The sequence below is a fragment of the Erinaceus europaeus genome, chromosome X, assembly GCF_950295315.1.
Source record: "Erinaceus europaeus chromosome X, mEriEur2.1, whole genome shotgun sequence".
Taxonomy (NCBI): domain Eukaryota; kingdom Metazoa; phylum Chordata; class Mammalia; order Eulipotyphla; family Erinaceidae; genus Erinaceus; species Erinaceus europaeus.
This window is the reverse complement of record NC_080185.1, coordinates 62,921,573-62,945,188: the sequence shown is the minus strand read 5'-3', so window position 1 is coordinate 62,945,188 and position 23,616 is coordinate 62,921,573. Positions and strand designations below refer to the sequence as shown.

Below are 23,616 nucleotides of genomic sequence, written 5' to 3'. Positions count from 1 at the left end.
AACAGTCTGGAGAGCTCTAAGAAGTTTTGAAATGGACCTACCTGATGACCCTGCAATTCCTTTCCTGGGGATATATCCTAAGAAACCCATCACACCCATCCAAAGAGATATGTGTACACATATGTTCTTAGCAGCACAATTTGTAATAGCCAAAACCTGGAGGCAACCCAGGTGTCCAACCACAGATGAGTGGCTGAGCAAGTTGTGGTATATATACACAATGGAATACTACTCAGCTATAAAAAATGGTGACTTCACCGTTTTCAGCCGATCTTGGATGGAGCTTGAAAAAAATCATTTTATGTGAAACACGTCAGAAACAGAAGGATGAGTATGAGATAATCTCACTCTCTGGCAAAATTGAAAAACAAGATCAGAAGAGAAAACACAAGTAGAACCTGAACTGGAATAGGCGCATTGCACCAAAGTAAAACACTCTGGGGTTGGTGGAGGGGAGAATACAGGTCCAAAAGGAAGACAGAGGACCTAGTGCGGGTTGTATTGTTATATGGGAAATATTATGCATATATAAACTATTGTATTTACTGTCTAATGTAAAACATTAATTCCCCAATAAAGAAATTTTAAAAAGTACTCTGCTAACTATGGTTGGTAGGAAGCTCAACTGTGTGGAGACGGAACACTGCCTAAGATTTTCAATTGGGACAGCTGCTTCCAAACCAGAAACCCCTCAGTGAGAATCAGGAAATGTTGGGTTGCGGTAGATAGCATAATGGTTATGCAAAGAGACTCTCATGCCTGAGGTTCAAAAGTTCCAGGTTCAATTCCCTGCACCACCACCAAAAAAACAAAGTGAATGTTCTAAATATCTAGATTTGATGTTTGAATGTTTGTATATTTGCTGCTTATTTTCAGTTGCTCAAGCCCCTGTTCTTCACCTAGGAAGGCGTAATGATGCAGATATCTTTCTTTTTTTCTCTCTCTCTGCCTCTCCTCCCCTCTCAATTTCTCTCTATACTATAAAATAAATAAATTAATTAAATTTAAAAAATCATGAATTCCCGAGTTTAATATCTAGCACCACTCTCCTTTTATCTCTTGTGTTAATAAATTGATGAATCTTAAAAAAAACCCAAAATATTTGTGGGATATTATATTTATCATTTAATAGATTTTGCCAACTTAACCTTCATACAAGAGTTGAAACAGAGTATCTGTTTCTAATGGGGGTGTGGGCAAGTCCATTTCCCTACAATTTCCTAAATTTCGACAGTCCAAGCAGAAACTTAGCATCTTTTCATATGCTTATAAATCATTTTTATTTTTTGTGTGAACAAATCCATTCAGTCTTTGTCACATTTTTTTGTTGGGGTGTATGTCAATTTATTAATGGTTTTTGAAGAGTTTATCTTTTGTCATTGCCTGGGATTTTCTGTTCTGAAGAATATATATCTATTAATATCTATATAATATATATTATATAGTCTATATACATATAGATATATAGAGGGAAAGGACACCACAGCAGTGAAGTTTCCACCAATGAGATGGAGACCAAGCCTGAACTGGTTCATGGGCATAACAAAACAAAGGCACTAAGTGAGCTAATTTGCCTGCCAGCCGTTGTGAAAGTTTACTTTTTTATTTATAGGATAGAGAGAAATTAATATAGAAGGGAGGAGAGATAGAGATAGAGCTAGAGAGAGAGTGAGAGAGAGAGACCTGCAACACTGCTTCACCACTCATGAAGCTTTCTTCCTACAGGTGGAGACTGGAAATTTGAACCCAGGTCCTTGTGTATGATAATGTGTGTGCTCAAGTGGGTGCACCACCACCTAGCGAAGAGAGTTTTAAAGTTATTTCAAACTGGGAGTCGGTCGGTAGCGCAGCGGGTTAAGCGCAGGTGGTGCAAAGCACAAGGACTGGTGCAAGGACTGGCATAAGGATCCCCGTTCGAGTCCCCGACTTCCCACCTTCAGGGGAGTCACTTCACAGGCGGTGAAGCAGGTCGGCAGGTGTCTATCTTTCTCTCCCCCTCTCTGTCTTCCCCTCCTCTCTCCATTTCTCTCTGTCCTATTCAACAATGACAACATCAATAACAACAATAATAACTACAACAACAATGAAAAACAAGGGTAACAGAAGGGAAAATAAATATATTTTAAAAAAGTTATTTCAAACTATCTTTTTGCTATCCTATGCTAATGGATGTTTTTGTTTGTTCTATTTTTCACTTTACTAAAGTTTACAATTTTTATGTAGTCAATTTACATATATTTCCCTTTAGTGAAGAGCATAAGTTGGTCACATACAATTGAGTTCTGAAAAGTCACTGGTAAAGTTTTATGCCACTGTGGTCTCTTAGGTTCACCTCCAGAAAAGGGCCTCCCCCACACAGGGGCCCCTCACAAGGGAGTTTCCTGCTAGGGTTTCATATTTCAATGTTCAAGGAAAGAGGTAGCTTGAGGGTCTAAATTTAGCATCTGACTCCTGCTCAGGACAGCGGGACAGCTGGGAGTCTGGGGACTAAATTCTGCATACTTTGTGTCCGAGTTCTGGGATTACACTGAGGGTTTATAGTGCAGTGAAATGGTAACAGAAATTCTGAGGGAATGAAATGGCCTCTTTCTCCTGGTAATTGTTGAGATTCTGTAAACTGCTCTTTGTGTGTGGGGAAAAGTGATGTGGGTTTTATTTTGTGGTTATGATCCAGCCACCCAAAGACCCTCACCACTACCTCTGCTAGATGCTGAACACTAGCTGCTGCTATAGTGACAGTGCATTAATGTCAGGCATTGGAACTATCCCACCATTGGAATGCAAAGGAATGCAATGAGGATTCCACCTGTTCCATTTCATTAGTAGGATAGCAGATGATCTTTCGTTGGGTGTGGCAGCACTGGTTTGATTATGTTTATTGTGCAAACTCCAAATGGAAAACGGGTAAATTTGGGAATTGGCTAGTTTCCAGGCCCTGCATTCATCAGGAATAGGATCATCATTTGATAATACAGGAGTAAACCAAGTTCCCAAATGATTTAGTTATAATAATAATCTATTGCCTTCTTAAACTCTAAGACAGCAAGCAACCTTCTTCATTCTCTATAAACCCCTATTTCTCCCAGTGCTGAAGCCTCTGGGGCTTTGCTTGTTTTCCTTCATGCTTGTCTTGATCCATACCATTTAATACTGCATCTGCTGATCTCAACCAAATCAATACAACCAGTGCTGCCTCAACATGTTTTACTTCGGACTGTGTCCAGAAATGCCAGGCCTGTGATGTTAACCTTCCAGCTTCAATACTTCTGCTACCAAGTTGTAGATGCTACCATGATGCCAATCTGACTTCCTTGGGCAGACTACCTGACCATTGTATCCTGAAACCCAACCTATCTAGAGCCCTATCCCATTAAGGAGAGATAGAAACAGGCTGGGGGTATGGTTCAACCTGTCAATGCCCATGTCCAGCAGAAGCCAGATCTTCCACCTTCTGATCCCCACAAAGATCTTTGGTCAATACTCACAGAGGGATAAAGAATAGATAGGGATACTTCCAATGAAGGGGAGGGCATATGGAATTCTGATGGTGATAATTGTATGGGATTGCATCCCTCTTATCCCATAATCTTGTCAATCATTATTAAATCACTAATAAAATATTAAAACAAATAATACAGATGTTTTCTATGAAGATGTTCTTAGATACCTGGCAGGAGATTCTAAGTTCAACCACAACATTGAAAGATTATAAATCACTTGTGTAAAAGTGCCAGGATTTGGTGATGGCTTCTTAAGCTGTGCATAATTTTATCAGTCTGATATAATTTTATTTATTTTTATTTTTGTTTCCCTTGTTGTTGGATTTGATTTTTTTATTGACTAGGTTTATTTTTATTTACTTATTTATTATTTAAGAAAGGATTAATTAACAAAACCATAGGGTAGGAGGGGTACAATTCCACACAATTCCCACCACCCAATCTCCATTTCCCACCCCCTCCCCTGATAGCTTTCCCATTCTCTATCCCTCTGGGATCATGGACCCAGGGTCATTGAGGGTTGCAGAAGGTAGAAGGTCTGGCTTCTGTAATTGCTTCCCCACTGAACATGGGCGTTGACAGGTCGGTCCATACTCCCAGTCTGCCTCTCTCTTTCCCTAGTAGGGTGTGTCTCTGGGGAAGCTGAGCTCCAGGACACATTGGTGGGGTCTTCAGTCCAGGGAAGTCTGGCCGCATCCCGATGACATCTGGAACCTGGTGACTGAAAAGAGAGTGAACATACGAAGCCAAACAATTTGTTGAGCAATCATGGACCCAAAGCTTGGAATAGTGGAGAGGAAGTGTTGGGGGGGGTACTCACTGCAAACTCTAGTGTACTTCTGCTTTCAGGTATATATATTGCAGTAGTTTACAGATACGTGTGAACATATGCTCTCTCTCACAGAAACTGGTGTATATCTAGGTTTTGGGACTTTGTTAGAAAGTGAACCACCTGAGATGGAATTAGAGTATACTATGAAAGGAAAGGTCTCACCCGAGTAATGAAGCTGAAGGGTTGTCATTCCACATGTGAAGTCTCTGGACACAGTCTGAAGTGAAGCATGTTGAGGTGGCAATCGTTGTGTTGGTTAGGTTGTGATCAGCAGATGCAATATTACTTGATATGGATTGGGAGAGGCATACGGGAAAGTGGGCCCTATCCAATGGTTCCAGGAGTGGGGGAAGTAGAGGCTCTATAGTGGAGATGTGAGGTTCCTGCTGTCTTAGGGTTCAAAAAGACAATCGATAGTTAATGTTATCATCACATTATTTGGTAATTGGGTTAACTTTGAAAAGTCCTTTTGTTAGGGTTTGCTGTACATTACCCAGTATCTTGTATATAGCTGTGCTATTGGTTGCTTCTGATCTACTTGGTCTAGGCTTTTGAGAGAGTCTGCATATCAATTACACAGCCTATATATTGAAAAGTTTCAGTTTGTGTTTTGAAAAACTTCGAGACATACAATTAATTTTCCCCCTCTCATATTAATTAACTAGTGATTTATATGACTACATTTTACTAGGAGTGTACATAAACACCATTCCCACCACCAAAAGACTGTGACCCATCCCTCCCACCCACTCCCACCCCCCACTGTCCCAGGAAGCTGCATGTCTACCCCTCACCACAGGGTTTTTACTTTGATGCCCTACTTACAATTTGGTCAGCTCCTGCTTTTAGTTTCCCTTTCAGATCTTCTTAGTCAGCTTCTGTTGATGAGTGGGATCATCCCATACTCATCTTTATCTTTCTGACTTAGCTCACTTAACATAATTCCTTCTAGCTCTGTCCAAGATGGGTCAGAGAAGATGGGTTCATTGTTCTTGATAGCTTTTTTAAAGATGTTTTCAAAGCAAACATTGTGGAGTATTCTGTCAGAGTTTTCTTCTATTTTTTTTTTATGGTTTCTAATCTAATGCCCATGTCTTCAATCCATTTGCAGTTGACTTTTGTGCATGGTAATTTGTGGTGGTTCTGTTTCATTCTTCTGCATGTTTTAGCCTAATTTTCCCAATTTTATATGTTGAAAAACCTCTTCTTCTTTCTGGAGGCATCATATTCCCAGATCTCAAATTGTATTATAGGGCCACTGTAATAAAAATTGCTTGGTACTGGAACATGAATAGACACACTGACCAGTGGAATAGAATTGAGAGCTCAGAAGTAAGCCCTTACACCTATGGACATCTAATCTTTGACATAGGGGCCCAGACTATTAAATGGGGAAAGGGGAGTTTTTTCAAAAAATGGCATTGGAAAAAAATGGGTTTAAACATGCAGAAGAATGAAACTGAACCACTTTATTTCACCAAATGCAAAAATAAATTCCAAGTGGATCAAGGACTTGGATGTTAGACCACAAACTATCAGATACTTAGAGGAAAATATTGGCAGAACTCTTTTCCACATAAATTTTAAAGACATCTTCAATGAAACGAATCCAATTACAAAGAAGACTAAGGCAAGCATAAACCTATGGGACTACATCAAATTAAAACGCTTCTGCACAGCAAAAGAAACCACTATCTAAACAGAGAGACTCAAAAAAAGAAAATGGGAGAAGATCTTTACATGCTATACATCAGACAAGAGACTAATAGCCAAAATATATAAAGAGCTCACCAAACTCAACAAGAAAACAATGACCCCATACAAAAATGAGGAGAGGACATGGACAGAATATTCACCACAGAAGAGATCCCAAAGGCCAAGAAACATGAAAAAATGCTCCAAGTCTTTGATTGTCAGAGAAATGCAAATAAAGACAACCATGAGTTACCAATTCAGTCCTGTGAGAATGTCATACATCAGAAAAGGTAACAGCAACAAATACTGGAGAGATTGTGGGGACAAAGGATCTCTTCTGCACTGCTGAGGGGAATGTAAATTGTTCCAACCCCTGTGGGGAGCAGTCTGAAGAACTCTCAACATGCTAGAAATGGACCTACCCTATGACCCTGCAATTCCTCTCCTGGTGATATATCCTAAGAAACCCAAAACACCCATCCAAAAATATTTGTGTATTCCATATTAATAGCAGCACAATTTGTAATAGCTAAAACCTGGAAGCAACCCAGGTGTCCAACAACAGCTGAGTGGCTGAGCAAGTTGTGGTATATATACATAATGGAATACAACTCAGCTATAAAAAATGGTGACTTCACTATTTTCAGCCGATCTTGGATGGAGCTTGAATTTATACTAAGTGAAATAAGTCAGAAACAGAAGGATGAATATGAGATGCTCTCATTCACAGGTAGAAGTTGAAAAACAAGATTAGAGAGAAAACACTAAGCAGAACCTGGACTGGATTTGGTGTATTGCACTGAAATAAAAGACTCTTGGGTGGGTGGGGGGAGAGTACAGGTCCCAGAAAGGGATGGCAGGGGACTTAGTGGGTGTTGTATTGTTATGTGGAAAACTGAGAAATGTTATGTACGTACAAACTATTGTATTTACTATCTACTGTAAAACATTAATCCAATAAAGAGGGAAAAAAAGGAAAAAAAACTTCTTTCTCCATTTCATGTTTTGGGCTCCCTTGCCAAAAATTTGTTGTCCCTACATGTGGGGGAATCAATTCTGGACTTTCAATTCTTTTTTTTTTTATTATCTTTATTATTTATTTGTTGGATAGAGACAGCCAGAAATTGAGAGAGAGAGAGAGAAAGAGAGACAGAGACAGACAGACAGACAGAGAGGGCTTTTAATTCTATTCCACTGGTCTGTATGTCTATTTCTGTTCCAGTAACATTTTTTTATTATCATACCCCTGTAAAACAGTTTGAGGTCAGGACCTGGGATGATTCAAATTTTGCCCCATTAAAATGTTAGGGGTAGAGCTGGGGGTCCAGGGCTCTATAGTAGAGGAGGATGTTTAGTGGAAGGTAAGATGTGGTGACACTTACCTTGAGGAGCTTTGGAACTGTACCCATGTGACAACAACCATGTATATGAACATTTCCTCAATAACATGATAAAGAAATAAATTATACATTTTATAAGGAACAAATAAAAATGTCAAGATTATGAAACTGATAGACTTTCTACCAATAGATCACACTGAAACACACTAGTTTTGGGGCCAGGTGGTGGTACGCTTGGTTAAGCACACAAGGACCCGGGTTTAAACCCCTGCTCCACACCTGCAGGGGGAAAGCTTCCGAAGTAGTGAAGCCGGCCTGTAAATGTTTCCCTGTCTCTCTTCCTCTCTATCTCCCCCATTCCTCTGTCCTCCCTATTCCTCTCAATTTCTCTCTGTCTCTATCCAATAATAAATAAGATAATAAATAAAACAAAATAAAGTGATTAAATAATACTTTAAAATATACTAGTTTGGTACATGAGACTTTAGTATTTGAAAATATCAATAGTGGGGAGGGCGGGTGGTGGTGTACTCTATTGAGTGCACATGTTACCATGTGCAAAGACTGGGTTCAAGTCTCTGGTCCACACTTGCAAGGGGAAGTGTCACAAGTGAGTGGTGAATCAGGGCTGCAGTATCTGTCCTCTTCTATCCCTTTCTTTTCTCTTCCTCTCCTCTGAGTTTCTCTCTGTCTTATCAAATACAAGGAAAAAAAGTGGGGGGAGGGGATAAATAAATTGTCAATAGTAGCTTTAAAGGTCATTCAGTAGGGCAAGATGGGGACTTGGATGTAGAAGGTCTGAGTTCAATTCTTGGCACTGCATGAATCATGCTAGAATCATGATCTGGTGTGTGTCCCCCCCCCCCCCCGCCTCGAGTAAATTTCTAAAAGATGAAAAAGTGTCATTAACTATTAATATTCTTTGAAATCTGAAAAATAACTTTGAGCAACTAGAAAATACTTTTAACACGACACAAAATCATGTAAAAGATAACATGAATCTTTTAGTTTATGATCTAAGTAAAATGAATGAAAATTGTGTTTTAATGTATTATAGAGGGCAAATGAATGTGATCTGAAAAACAAAGAGGAGGGACAGAAAAAAATAAAGGGACTAGGTGGTACATCAGGTTTAGCAAACACATTATCACGCTCAAGGATCTGGCTTTAAATCCCTGGCCCTCACCTAGTGGGGGGAAAGCTTCACAAGCTGTGAAAAGGTGTTACAAGTATCTGCTTTTCTCTCTGCCTCCCTCCTCCACTCTCAATTTCTCTCTGTTGTATGAAATAAAAGAAATAGTGCTGCTGCTGCTGCTACTACTACCACTAGTAATAATAATAAAGTTAAACCTCTCGTTGTAGTGTTTTTCTCCAGTACACCTATTTCTCTATTCAATTGGGGGGCAGCAATGTACTAAAAGAAGTGGAGGTAGTGGAGGGAGAGCCCTTGGGAAAGATTGGTTTCATTAGTATAAGAGAAAAAAAGATCCTTTGAAGCAGCAGCAGACAGGGCCCGAAAAAATGCTTAGGGGTGGGTGGGAGGTGTAGACCCTCCCTAGGAACCAGAAAAGGGCAACCTCCGAGCCTGCTGGACCGTGCGGGAAGTGGGCCCTCTCAAAGGAAAGGAGTCAGCTGAGCGAGTGGGTGGGGCGTCACAGGGCCGCGCTCTGACCCGAGGAGGGGGGAGTAGGTGGGCATGGGGGTGGAGGAAGGAGGGCGTAGTGGAGCCAGCCTGAGCTGGTGGGGTGGGGAAGAGGGCAAGCTACTCGGCAGCGGTGACGCTGGGGCCTCACGTGACCAGGAGCTGCAGAGCTACGCAGTTTACGGAGCCGCCGTCACTCCAGTGTGGGTACCAGGTCTCCGCTGCCCTGCGCGGCGGGCTGGCATCTGGCCCGGGCAAGCCGAGCAGGTAAGGGACCCTGGGCCAGCGAGCAGAGGCCTGGGTGTCAGGGGCTGCTGACCCCAACAGCGGGTTTCAGGGAGGGTGACAAGTTTGAGGAGCCTTGTTTGCAATTCCCCAAGCCCCCCACCCCCTCCCCCGCCCCCAACCTAAATCCCTGTAAGGGACCAAAGGGCTTTGACAGGGTGGAAGATGGGGGGAGTGTCTCGCGAGAGGAAAACAGTCAACTGCGATCCCCTTTCTCTTTGGCTCCAATCACTGACCACATATGCCCACTCAGGTTCTTTCTCATGTTAGTGGCAGGGACACACCGTGGTGGCTTTGCAGAGAAAATGGTGGGCCGTCTGAACTGGACGGCAGGGTGCTTAGGGGTGGCATGTGGGAATGTGGAGAGGGACATTTGATAGCTAGGTTCTTAATCCAGAAAGGCTAGTATTGGGTAATTTGTCCTGGGTGCCAGTTCAAGCACCTTCAGAGCCGTTATTCTCTTCTGTCTAATGGACAGTAGTTTGGTGTGACACTGTGGCGAGGCATGGGACCCAGGAGAGGAGGAAACGGCACAGGAATTGTGGAGGTTAGTTGGAACACAGGCACTGCCTGTGGACCACTGAAGTTCTATAGAAATTTTCTATGACAGGAACTTGGGCACTGTTGTCTGGTTGGGATATGGGTTGGGACTAGCTAGGGAGGGGCCTCCCCCCCCCCCCGGGGGGGATGTGTTTACTTATCTAACTTTAGGATTTTTTAAAACTTAAATTGTATGTTGAAGATCAATAAAGATAGTGAAGTTTTGTAGGGTTGTTTTTACTTGCAGTAATGAAATTGAGATGAAATTGAGAAAAACAAAACCAAAACCAAATAGTTCTATCATTGAACATTCCTCTTTTTTTATAATACCCTTTTGCAGGGGAGGGAGACTCATTTTATTGAAGCAAATATTGTCTCTTCTTCTGTTGGAGACTCCTAGAGCTGGGTTGCAATGGAGATACATGGTAGAAGTTCTAGAGTATGGAATGAGACGCCTCCATCTCTCTCTTGCCATTTATCACTTTTTCAGACACCGCACCTGTCTGACCGTTTTGGTAAAGGATATGGAGTAGCCTTAGACTTCAGACGGTTTTGAAATAGTCTGTATCCGTCTCCTCTCTTTTATTTTTCTTGCTTCCCTTTCCACTGCTTAATCTGGTGCTGGGAAAACCTCAGGCTCTTCCTGTCAGAGAATAAGTCTTTACATTCTACTAGGCATGTACTGGGACCCATGTCTTAGATGCTGGGATATCACAAGCACTTGATATTCACCTCCCCCCTTTTCTCTGTTCCCAGGTCTTCCCATAGGCCTACAGTAGGGCTGTTTGCCACTGGAAACAAGGGAAAGGGGGAGACTGGACTGGACCGGTGGAGGTTGGTGTGAAGGTGGGCAGTACCTGGGAATGACAAGAGCGGTTGAGCCCAGAAGGTAGCTGAGACTTGAGAGAGTCTCAGTGGAGGGTAATTCTGCCTTTCTGACATTCTACCATGTTTCTACAGTATTGTCATAGATCTACCTGATTTCAGTACAGGGAACAGTAGGGATATTAGGGGTAAAGGTGGGCTGGAGTGTAACTTGAGAGAATAAAAATTGAGGAAATTAATGGATGGGACACGTTAGCAAACTGGACCCGGACTTTGCTAAAGCAGACAATGGGACCAGGTACTAGGTTACATGTTTGTTCTGTCAAGGTCTCGATCTCTGTTACCTCTTGTTTGTTTACTTGTCCATAGATCTGCCTGCAGGTCTGCTGCAGGGTTTGAGATCACTGGAAGCAAAGAAACAAGGAGGAAATTGCCCCTGATCAGTATAGACTGGTAAGAGGATGAGAACTGCCTGGGTAGATCTCTAGGGTGGGTGGTGGAGACCAGCATGCATCCAACAAGGTCAGTGTTCAATCTAGAGGATCCTCAGCCCTTCCCTTTCCCAGCCACCTTTCCCACCATCACTGTTACAGATATAAGCTGTGGGGTGAGTTGAAGGGGTTAGAAAGATATTTTTCTAATAGCAATGTGTCACACCAAGAAAAAAAAATTCTCAGCTCCCATCTGTCCCTCCATCTATCTTTCTGTTTGTCTGTCTCTTGGTCCACAGATCTCATGAGTTTATAAATTCACTTTAGGGTGTATCACCAATCAAGAAAAGGAGAGAGGAGGGAACTGCTTCTGATCATTACAGGTTGGTATGAAGGTGGGGACCTGTGGGAGTTGTGACCAAAGTAGGTCCAGTAAAAACCAAAGTTTGAGATCTTTCTCACTCTTTCATATCCAGCCTTCCTGCCTTCCTTTCCATTTTTCATTTGGAGTAAGGAAATGTGTATGGAAATAGCTTGGGAAAAATTGTTGGGTATTGGGGAAGATGGGAAGGGCATAACATAAAAGGGATGGAGAGTGAGTTTGCTAATCATCCTCTTCTCCCACCAAACACATCATTCTTATACTTTCCTATCTTTCTGTGTATCTATCTACGTGATGCACAGAATTAGAAAAGAAATTTTAGTCCATTTCCTTCCTCCACTTCTAGGTCCACCTCCAGTGGCAGCTGTAGTGGCCTTTGAGTGGCTGAAGACCAGCGCCCTCACAGGCCTACACCCAGACCTACCACCCTCTTTCCCCAGCCCGATTGAGCTCCCCTGTAACTTGTCCGTGCCTTCAGCAGGGGTGATTACATGGGTCGCATTCAGGAAGTGGGCTGGGTGACTACAGGATTGGTGATATGGGCTGGTACCTGCTACTGTATTTACAGATTAATCAAGGGAAGAGCCCAGAGTGTGAGGAGACTTGCCAGAAATGGGTCCAAAGTCAAGATGGAGACTGTGGTTGGGGTACAGAACCAGACTTTGGCCATGAGTGAAATCATGGCTGAGATAGATATTGAGACTAGAACCGAGTCTGAGACTGGAGCAGAAACTCCAGTGGAAGGTGGGGCTGGGGCTAAAATAGAGAATGAAGTTATTGCAAAAGCCAGACTCATAGCCAACACTGAGCTGAAGGCAATGCCTGGATCAGAGCTAGTGACCCACTCTGAGGTCAGAACGGTGCCTGAAACAGTGATCATAACAGAGCCAGTGACTCTGAGTGAGGTTAATGCCAAAACCAGTGAAGTTGCCATTAAAGAGGCAGTGACCCAAACTAATTCTGAGGCTAGGAGAATAGTCAGGAAAGAAGCAATAACCCAGACCAAAGCTAAAGCTTGGGCACTTGTTGATGAGGCAGAGATCAAGAAAGAAACAATGACCCAAACCAAAGAAGAAGCATGCATATTGACAGAAAAAGAGGCAGAGAATAAGAGAAATGTTGTGACACAGAGTGAGGCACTGGTAGTAACCAGGGAAGTGGCTAAGATAAGTGTTATAAACAGGACTGGGGTTATTGCTGAGACCAAGGCAAGAGCTCTGCAAGAGACCATGGCCAAAATTCCATCTGAGGCCAGGCCTGGCACCACAATAGGTTTTAAACAAAATATTAATGCCATGTCCACTATACAAACTGGAGTAGGCATGATGACCTGTTCACAGTCTCAGTCTGTGTTCAAGACCCAGGTTGATGATTTGTCTGTTGTTGGATTTGAGGCCAGGAAGAACCAAAAAAATATTTCTAGTGCAGGGTATGGGGCAGACATGAGGGCTTTTGCCCAATCTCAGGTTGTAACCATTGCCCAAGCTGAGGCCATACCTGGGGCAAGGGTTGAGGCCAGGGTTAGTACTAATGCTGTATGTGGATCAGAGACAGTAACAAATGTGAGAGCTTCTCTGCAACCTCAGACTGTAATTAAGCAGGTTGAGGTGATGTATGGTGCTAAGGCTGATGATTGGGGAAATACAAATATTATATCTAGACTAATGACTGGAGCTGATATGAGGTCTGCTATTCAGCCTCAGGTTTTGGTCACTTCTCAGCCTGAGGCTGTGCCCGATGTCAGGGGTAAGGGTAGAGGAAATTCCAATGCTGTGTCTAAAACAGGGATGAGGGAAAATCTGAGAGTGAATTCCCAGGCTGAGGCCTTGCCTGATGCCTGGATTCAGACCAAAGTTAACTCCATTGCTATGCTGGTGGCGGGAACTGAGCCAGAGACATTGCCTTATACATACCCTCAGACTATTGCCAGTATCCAAGCTGATGCTTTGCCTGATGACAAAGTTAAGGCTAAAGGCAATGGTGATACTATGTCTAAGGAAGAAGCTGAGGCAGATGTGAAGGCACAGTCTCAGGCTTCTACCCAAAGCCAGGTTGTGACCTTACCTAAAAGAGGTAAGGCTAGGGGCAAAGGCAGAGGCAAAGGCAAAGGCAAATGTAAGATAGAGATGGGAGCAGACATGATAAACTGTGCACAGCTTCAGGATGGGGCCAAGACCCAATCTGATTCCTTGCCTGATTTCAAGGTTGATAGCAAAGGTGATCCTAATGCCATTTCTAAGGCAGTGGCTAAGACAGAACTGAATACCTGTGGTCAGTCTCAGGCTGTGGCCCCTTCTCAGGGTGAAACTTTGTCAGGTGCCAAGAATAAGGATGGGGGGGATTCCAAAGCCATATTTAAGGTAGAGGCCTGGGAAGATGAAGCAGGCTGTGGCCAGGCCCAAACTCTGTCTAATATCCAAGGTGAAATCTTACCAGGTGCCAAGAATAAGGTTGGGGGGAATCCCAATGCTATGACCAAGGTAGAGGCCAGGACAGATACAGTAGGCTCTAATAATCCCAGTGAAGCCTTGCCTAGTGCCAAAAAAAAAATTAGGGGCAATTCCGGTGTTGTGTTTAAATCAGGAGCTGAGCCAGATACAGTGGCTTCCCAGAGTAAGATTTTGCTGGATGCAAAGAATCAGGTCATGGACAATCCCAATGCTATGTCCAAAGTAGAGGCCAGGGCAGATGACGCAGGCTGTGCCCAGCCCCAAGCTGTATTTAATACCCAAGGTGAGACCTTGCCTGGTACTAAGAGTAAGGTCAAGGACAACCCCAATGCTATGTCCAAGGTAGAGGCCAGGGCAGTTGTGGCAGGTTGTGTTCAGCCCCAAGCTGTATCTAATACCCAGAGTGAGACCTTACTTGGTGTAAAGAGTAAAGTCAAAGGCAATTCTAATGCTATATCTAAGGTAAAGGCCAGGAAAGATGTAGTAGGCTCTGCCCAAATTCAAGCTGTGTGTAATAGTCAAGGTGAAACCTTTCCAGCTGCTAAGAATAAAGTCAAAGGTAATTCCAATGCTGTCTCTAAGGCAGAGGTGAGGAAAGGTGCAGTAGGCTCTGTCCAACCCCAGACTGTGTCTAATACTCAAGGTGAAACTTTTCCAGGTGCCAAGAACAAGATCAAGGGGAATCCCAATGCTGTGTCTAAGGTAGAGGCCAAGGCAGATACAGTAGGCTCTGTTCAGCCCCAAACCATGTCTAATGCTCAAGGGGAAGCCTTGCCAGGTGCCAAGAATAAGGTTAGAGGCAATCCAAATTCTATGTCAAAGACAGAGGCCAGAGCAGATGTAGCAGGCTCTACCCAGCCCCAAATCATGTCTAATATCCAAGATGAAGCTTTGTCGGGTGCCAAGAACAAGGTCAGGGGCAATACCAGTGTTGCATATAAGGTAGATGCCAAATCAGATACAGCAGTCTCTGTTCAGCCCCAAGCTGTGTGTAATGCCCAAGGTGAGACCTTGTCAAGTACTAAGAATAAGGTCAGACGCAACCCCAATACTATGCCTAAAGAAAGCAAGACAGATGCAGCAGGTTCTGCCCAGCCCCAAACCGTGTCTAATACCCCGGATGAAGTCTTGTCAGGTGCCAAGAATAAGGTCAAGGGCAATTCCACTGCTGTATCTAAGGCAGGGGCCAAGGCCAATACAATGGATTCTGCCCAGGCTATCGCCAATTCCCAAAGTGAAGCCTTGTCTGGTGCCAAAAATAAGATCAGGGATAATCCCAATGCATCTAAAGCAGAGCCCAGGAAAGATACAACAGGTTCTGCCCACCCCCAACCTTGTAGCAAGCGTAAAGTCAAGGGCAATCCCAATTCTCTATCTAAAGCAGGGGCTGAGTCAGATACACTGTGTTCTGCCCAGACTCAAATAGATAAAAAGGACTCCATCTTACCCCAGACTGTGTCAAATTCCCAGGGCGAAGCATTACCTGCTGTCAGGAATAAGGTGAGGGGCAACAGCAATGTTGTACCTAAATTGGAGGCCAGAACAGATACAGTGGTATCTTCTAAGATCCATACTGTGTCTGGTTCTCAAAGTGAAGGTGAAGCCTTGTCTGGTGCCAAGAATAAAATTAGGGGCAATCCTAGTATTGTGTCTAAGGCAGAGCCCAAGAAAGATACAGCAGGTTCTGTCCAGCTCCTGACTATTGCCAGTTCTCAGGCTGAAGCCTTGTCTGGTGCCAAGTGTAAGGTTAGGGGCAATCCCAATGCTGTATCTAAGGCAGGGACCAGAGCCAATACAGTGGAGTCTGTCCAAGCCGAGCTTGTGACCAATACCCAAGGTGAGGCCTTACCTGGTACCAAGAATAAAGTCAGAAGTAATCTCAATGCTGGATCTAAAGCAGGGACTGGGCTAGAAGCATTGTGTCCTGTCCAGCCCCAAGCAGATAAAACAGACTCTGTTCAGCCCCAGGCTATTGCCAGTTCCCAGAATGAGGTCTTCTCCCATATCAACAAGAAGTTCAGGGGAAATTCCAGTGCTATGTCTATGGTAGACATGGGAAAGGATACAAGGAACTCTGCCCAGTTCCAGACTGTGACCAGTTCCCAGAGTGAGACTTTTCTTGGTGCTAATAAGTCTAGGGACAGTCCCAATGCTGTATCTAAGATAAAGGCTACAACAAGCTCTGTACAACCCCAAGCTGTGTCTAATACCCAAAGTGAAGCCTTGCTGTGGGCCAAGAATAAAGTCAAGGGTAATCCCAATGGCACATCTAAGGTGGAGGCCACGGTAGATGCAGCAGGCTCTACCCAGTCTCAAACTGTATCTAATACCCAAGGTGAAGTCTTACCTGGTGCCAGAAGTAAGGTTACGAATGATCTCAATGATGTACCTAAGACAGGGACTGGTCCAGAAACAGTAGGTTATGTCCGGTCTCAAAGTGTGATCTGTTCTCTTGATGAAGCCTTGCTTGGTGCCAGAAGTAAGATCAGGAGCAAACCCAATACTGAATATAATCCAGATATAATCATGTCTGACCATCCTCAATCCACAGCCTATTTTCAGAGTAACTCCTTGTTTGCAGCACAGGATAAGGCTATGCCTGAATATGAAGTAGAAGCTATAGAAGAAAGTGAAATATACAAAAAGCCTGAGGTTAAGGCTTTATCTACTTCTGAGAGTGACACCGAGAGTGATAGTGACATAGGTGATCAGGCCTGTGGAGAGATTCGGGCTACTATTCATGACTATTACTGGAATGAGATTGGTGTTGAGGATTGGATTGCTTCTGAGCGATGGATCAAATTTAGATTTCAGGCCAGGGATGGATACTGGGAGAACAGCATGTCTTGGGCTGATGATGAGAGTGAAGTCAATATTGCGTCCTGGGGTGAGACTTGTGAGGAGGCTAGCATTAAGTCTTGGCCTGGGACAAGAACTGAGAGTGATGTTGGTATTGGTGCCTGGGCTGGAGCTGGGGACCAGGCCAGTGGAGGACTCTGGGCTGGAAATCAGGCCAGTGAACAATATTGGGCTGGGGCCAAGGCCAGTGAGGATTCCTGGGCTCAGGCTGAAAACCAAGCTAGTGGGGGATCTTGGTCTGCCACTGGTAACCAGACTATTGGGGAGCCCTGGGCTCTAGGTCAGATCAATGGAGGGCTTTGGGCTAGGAGTCAGGGCAATGAGATGTCTTGGATTGGGGGAGAGGCCAGTGAAGCATCCTGGTCTGGGAGTCAGGAACAGATCAGTAGAAGCTGCCATGAGGAGACTAGGATTCAGGCTGGGAACATGACTGGTATTGGGTATTGGGCTGGAGCTAGTGAAGAGTCTTTGGTTGAGACTAATGATCCTTCTGATGATGTATCCAAAGCTAGGTTTGATGATCAAGCCAGTGAAAACGTGTCCTGGACTGGGGCTGGTAGCCAGGCTAGTGGAAGGTCTACCTTGGGACCTGAGGATCAGACCACTGGTAGCTCTTGGCCTAATACTGTGTACCAACCCAGTGGGCAATCTGTGCTGAGATCTGTGGGCCGGTCCGCTAGTGGATCCTGGGCTGGGGCTGAGAAACAGCCTGACGGTGGGTCTTGGCCAGTATTTGTAGAGCAGTCCAATGTTGGGTCCTGGGCTGCTGCTCTGAACCAGGCCAATGGAAGATATCTGGTTGTAGATCAGGCCAATATGGGGTCCTGGGCTATAACTGGTGATCAATATGTTGGTGAATCCAAATCTGTATCTCAAAGCCAGGCCAGTAAAGAAGGATGTTTGGCTGGTGATGGTAGACAGGCTAGTGGAATACCCATGTTGGGGTCTGAGGTTCAGTGCAGTGGAAAGTCCTGGACTAACTCTGGAGACCAACCCAGTGGAGGATTTTTGGTCAGTGGAGGGTGTTGGGCTATGTCAGGAGATCAGCCTGGTAGTATAAAAAAACCTAGATTGGAGGACCCAGCCAGTGGGAGTGGATGCTGGGCTGACAGCGGAGATCAGACTGATATAAGATCAAACCCGGAGTCCAGAGACCAATCCACTGGAGAGTCTTGGGCTGACACTGGTGACCAGGCCAGTGAAGGATCCAGGGCAATGTCTGTAGATAATTCCAGTGAATGGTTCAGTGCTTGTAGTGTGAATCAAGTTAACACAAGTGGGGGATGGTGTGGCAATGGTGGCCAGGCAGTTGGAGAGTCTAAGCTTGTGGAGTCTAGTGGCGGAACCTGGCCTGACACTGGGAGTCAGGTCAGTGGAAGTCCCTGTGTTGAGACTGAGGATCAGGATGACAGTGGTCCACAACTTGTATTTGAGAGTAAGGCCAATAGCAAAGGGTTATGGTCTGCTACTGAAGACCAAGCCTGTGGAGAATCCAAGCCAGAGATGAATGACCAATCCAGTGGAGAAAACTCCTGGGGTGTATCTGGTTTCCAAGGTGTTGGAAGGTCTGGTTCAGGATCTGCAGACCAGCCCGGTGATGGGTCCTGGACTGCTGCTGGAAGTCAAGGAAGTAGAGAATCCTGGACTGGGGCTGGAGATCAGGCTGATAGCTGTCCTAAACCTGGATTTGAGGAGAAGATCAGTGAAAGTAGCTCTTTGGCTGGCACTGAGAATCAGGCTAGTGAAAAATCCTGGACTGGATCTAAAACTGGAAATGAGACTGATCAGGAGTCTGTGTTGAAGTCTAAAGACTCAGCAAGTGGAGGGTCCTGGACTAGGTCTGGGGACCAGACCAATGGAAGATGCCAGGTTAGTACTGTGATAGAAGCCAACAAAGGATCCTGGCATGTGGCTGGGGAAGACACTAGTACAGAATCTTGGTTCTGGAAAGGGGAAGTGACTGGTCTCATGCCCAAGTCTGAAGATAAAAAGGAGACCAATATTGAATCAGAATCTAGGGAAGAGGCCTTCATTAGTTCTAGATTTGGAGCTGAGGACAAGACCAGTTTGGGGTTCTGGATTAGATCTGAAGAGGCAGCCTATATGGATCCCTGTGCAGGTTCTGTTTCTGAGGCTGGGGCTGAGGCTAGGGCTGGGGCTGAGGCTGAGGCTGGGACTGAGGCTGAGGCTGGGGCTGAAACTGGGCCTGGGGCTGAGGCTGGGGCTAAGGCTGGGGCTGAGGCTGGGGCTGAGGCTGAGGATGAGGCTAGGACTGGGTCCAGGACTGTGTCTGGGACTGGTGCTGGAGCTGTGTCTGAGGCTGACGCGGGACCCTGGGCTGAGTCTGAGACAGTGTCTGGGCTTGGGGCAGAGACTGGGGCTGAGGCTGGGGCTGGAGATGGGGTTGGCGCTGGCGCTGGACCTGGGTCAGGGGATGGTCCTTGGACTGGGGCTGGGGCTGGGGCTTGGGCTGGGGCTGGGCTTTGGACATGGGGTGAGGCTGGGGCTGGGACTGGGGCTGAGGTTCGGGCTGGGATTGGGGCTTTGGCTGGGGCTGGACCTGGGTCAGGGGTTGATGCTGGGTCTGGTCCTGTGCTAGTATCTGATACTGGGGCTGTGGCTGTGGCTGTTTCTGTCACTGAGGCTGGGGCTGAGGCTGGTGTTGTTGATGTCTTTGGGTCTAGGTCTAGGGATGTTGCTGGCTCTGGCGCTATGTCTGGGGCTTGCGCTGAGTTTGGGGCTATGTCTGATACAGTGTCTGGGGCTGGGGCTGTGGTTGGGGCTTGGGTAGGTGTTGAGGATGGCTCTGGTGCTAAGGTCAGAGATGGTGCTGGATCTGGTGTTGTGTCTAGGGCTCAGGCTATATCTCAGACAGTGTCTGGTTCTGGAGCTGTGGCTGGGGTCGGAAATGGCTCTGGGGCTAGGGCTAGGGATAGTGCTGGTTCTGGCGTTGTGTCCAGGGCTGGGGCTCTGTCTGAGACCGTTTTTAAGGCTGGTACAGGGGCTGTGGCTGTGGCTGTGGCTGGGGCTGGGGCTGGGGCTGGGACTGTGCCTACGACTGAGGCTGTGGTTGACATAAAGGAGTCTTGGCTCTGCATTGGTTATGGAAGCACTACTGCTTCTAGACTTGGAGCTGAGGAAGTGGGTGGCAAAGGGTCCTGGTCTTTGTCTGAGGATGCAGATGATGATGAGTTAAGTAGAGTGTCTAGTCCTGATATTGAGGAGATTAGTTTAAGATCTTTATTTTGGGCTGACACAGGGAATAGCAGTGAACTAAGATCCAAGAGTGAGAAAGATATTACTTTTGAATGTGGAGCTAGAGATGAGACTAGCGCCAAGGATAAACTTGAGGTTGCTGGTGGATTTGCTACAATATCTTGCTACTGGAATGGTGAAAAAAAAAGTGAGGACACATCTGCATCTAAGACTGAGTCAAACGGCACATATCCATCTATGGTCCCTGGGGCAGGGATGGGGTCATGGGAAAGAGCTATGTTGAGCACAGAGATGAGGTTATCACACCAAAATCAGTCCAACTACCAGCTTGAAAATGAGGTCAGAAAGCATAACAAGCTTGAGGAGTCAGCTCAGGCCATGTCCTGCCGCTGTAAACATGAAGCTAGTATCGATCCAAGAGAGCTTGAGAAACTCATTTGCATGATTGAGATGACAGAAGATCCTTCTATTCATGAAATAGCCAATAATGCACTATATAACAACCCTGACTGTCCAGTCCCCCATGAAGCCATTGATAATGCAGGTAGACTCTCCGTTATCGAAAGCTTGCTTAATAATCCCCATCCTAGTGTTAGGCTGAAAGCTTTAAATTCACTTAATAACATCTCAGTGGCTGCAGAAAATCACAGGCAGGTTGAAACATACTTAAATCAAGTATGTGAGGATACTGTCACTTATCCTTTGAATTCACATGTGCAGCTGGCTGGACTAAGATTGATAAAACACTTGACTATTGTTAGTGAATATCAGCACATGGTTACAAATTATATTTCGGAATTTCTTCGTTTGTTGACTGTGGGGAGTGGAGAAATTAAAGACCACATTTTGGGAATGCTTTTGAATTTCTCTAAAAATCCATCTATGACAAAAGACTTGCTCATTGCCAGTGCTCCAACAACACTGATCAATATATTTAACAAGAAAGAGAAAAAAGAAATTATCCTGAATGCTCTTTCACTGTTTGAAAATATAAATTACCATTTTAAAAGAAGAGCAAAAGTTTTTACTCATGACAAATTCAGTAAAAATTCCCTTTATTTCATATTTCATCGACCTAAAGCATGTGCCAGGAAACTTCGAGTCTTAGCAGCAGAATACAATGACCCTGATGTGAAGGACAAAGTTGAGCTACTATTAAGTAAATTCTGAATAGTTGTATGTTTGCAAACAAATCTGAGTAATATTATGGTTTTGTAGCCTGAAATTAATGCGCATTGTAAATTGCACTATAACCTCAGAACCATTGTTTCTTATAATGGTCTAGAGCTGGACCATTTCCTGAAAATCAAATGAATTCAAACTTGTACTTAAAATGCTTGTGTTGATTTTTACCTTGTCTGGACTGAGATATTTTTAGTATGCTTCCTGAGCAGAAACTGAACTGATTCGCAAAGTAAGGTGAACTTTGGTCCTTTGTGTGGACTTATGTTTATACATTTGAGATTTTATTTTTCTGTTATCAATAAAGTTGTGTGTTTTAAGCAGAAAAAAAGACATGTCTTTGTCCTTGAGTTTATGATGTGTTTGGAAAGGCAAGATATATGGGAGTGTGTGTGAAAGACACTTAAAAATCAGGAGCCTCTTGCCATAACCACTGCATCTCATCAGTACAGACATTTGTTCAGAGGAGTTTCACAGAGGAGATAGACACATAAATAAACTGGACATGAATACTAGATGAAAGCTGGGAGGAGGGCACTGAGAGAGGAAGGAGTAATAGAAAGAAATAGAGGTAAGAGTCTTGTTCCAGGGAGGCAGCTGGCCTGCCTGGATACAAAGTGAGGAGAGGGGAGTGGTGGGAAACCTAATCCCGCAGTTGAGTGAGTCCAAATTATGCAAGACCCCATGTTGTAAAATGGAGGTGTCTACATGCTACTCCATCCCCCACTCCCAGGAGACACCAAAAACCTCTTGTGACCAGAGGAGTCACAGGGTGAATGGGAAGCTATGCAACCAAGCTGCACGAAGTATGGGCCAGAATTTGGGTGGGGACAGGAGTGCCCACTGGAGATTGGGAAACCAGTGAGGAAGTTAGAACCACAGTCCAGGCAGTAGGTATCAAAGGTGTGACATTTCACTGCTGACTGTGGCAGAAGGGGAGGAAGGATGTGAGAGAAACTTTGAATGAAGTGCTGGGACTTATTCTGGGACTATATATTCTGAGATAAGGACAGTTTTGTTTTTGTAGTCCTGGAGGCACTTCATGGAAAGGCTTCCTCTTGGTCAACTCTGGTTTCCACATAAGTCAATACTTCAGATACTGTTTTGAAATAACAAGAATGTATAATGGAAGAACAAGCAATTTTTAGTGTTTCTGCCAGAGTTATAAGGTTGGTGGAGGTAGGTGCATAGAAATTACTGTTGGCATTCATATTGGAGAAGATCTACTTCTCTACCACTGGGAATGTTGGTGAGCATGTGCATGGGGTGCAGAGGAGCATCTTTAAATGGTAGGATCACATGCTGATGTTGAGGTCCATTTGGGCAGGTTTCAGAGACCATCAAGGGGTTATTGTCTTTGATCCACTGCTAAACATTCAAATATAAGAAATGTCTTGGAAAAAAATCACTGTTTTGAACAGTAAATTAAAAAAAATTGTGAACTACACATGGGTCAGCAAAATATATCACTTGGATAGCATGCTGCTTTGCCATGTGCAGGATCTAGGTTCGTGCTTGGCTCCCACCACACTGAAGGAAGTTTTGGTGCTGTGGTGTCTCTCCCTCTGTCTCTCTGTCACTATCTCTAAAAAAATTGGCACATTAGGCTATGTTTACACATTGAAACATTATACTATTATTGAAAACATTGATGGGCATTCACATACTTATTTCTGTGGAAAAAATAAGCTTATGCTCTTATATGTAGAAAACGGGTTTTAAAAGTGGATGCATTTCATTTTATCAAGAACAACACATCCACTTCAATTACCTTTTTATTTAAAGTTCTGCATACATTTTGTGAATATTTGTTATTTTCTATGAGTGTAACATCTAGTGATTTATAGAATATCTTATATATTTTTACTCATTTATGTTTTATGATTTTTATATAATAAACCAATTTTTGCATAATTTACCAGAAAGATACAGTAAAGGTTTCAGTTTAAGCTAGTTCTGTCAGGGTTTAGAGCTGCATTGTTATATTTATGTGTAAATATTTGAAAGGTACACATAAAAAATGTAACTAAGTTTTATTTACGTAAATCTGTAAATGTAATTGTTTGAAATTTAAAAAGTTTACCAAGCACCTTATAAGTAAAGCTGCTCTCAGTTCTAGAATTTTATAGCTATCAAATTCCCAATGGAAAAATTGATGTCAGACTTGCAGCTGATTCAGTAATCAGCTGTCCCAATCCCCCTTCAGGAATAAAGAGCTTACTATTTCATTTGCTAGGAGTTCTGCCAGCTGCTACCAGACAGCCCTCAGCTGTCACCAGATTTCAGCTAAAAAGAAAAAAAAAAAAAGCCAGATCCCACAAGGTCATATCCCCTTATTTGGGGTATTTTACAACCAGTGGCTTGTCCACATGGTCTTCTTGCCCCATATGGGACAGCTTAACTTCTCCCTCTGTCCAATCCTGCTTCCTTTTTTTTT

General features: G+C 44.2%; 2 protein-coding genes across 2 annotated transcripts in view; both read left to right on the top strand.

Annotated features, from left to right (window-relative positions):
• Positions 1–9,139: 9,139 nt before the first annotated feature.
• ARMCX1 (armadillo repeat containing X-linked 1) overlaps positions 9,140–23,616 on the top strand; it is a 53,250-nt gene continuing 38,773 nt past the window's right edge. Inside the window, exons 1-5 of the mRNA XM_016194737.2 lie at positions 9,140–9,276; positions 9,773–9,841; positions 10,591–10,680; positions 11,029–11,112; positions 11,418–11,473. The gene's annotated coding sequence lies outside the window, so the exon portion shown is untranslated. The remainder of the gene's footprint in view (positions 9,277–9,772; positions 9,842–10,590; positions 10,681–11,028; positions 11,113–11,417; positions 11,474–23,616) is intronic.
• ARMCX4 (armadillo repeat containing X-linked 4) lies at positions 11,962–21,652 on the top strand. Its single transcript, XM_060183464.1, has 3 exons — positions 11,962–19,034; positions 19,167–19,250; positions 19,866–21,652. Exons 1-3 carry the CDS (start codon positions 11,964–11,966, stop codon positions 21,165–21,167), a joined length of 8,457 nt encoding a protein of 2,818 aa, XP_060039447.1. The 5' UTR covers positions 11,962–11,963; the 3' UTR covers positions 21,168–21,652.

Coding starts and splice junctions, on each gene's coding strand:
- ARMCX4 (XM_060183464.1), top strand. CDS start 11,964: ATGGGTCGCATTCAGGAAGTGGGCTGGGTGACTACAGGATTGGTGATA. Junction 19,035..19,166: donor GGGCTGAGGCTGGGGCTGAG/GCTGAGGATGAG, acceptor ACTGGGGCTGAG/GCTGGGGCTGGAGATGGGGT. Junction 19,251..19,865: donor GGGCTGGGGCTGGGGCTTGG/GCTGGGGCTGGG, acceptor GACATAAAGGAG/TCTTGGCTCTGCATTGGTTA.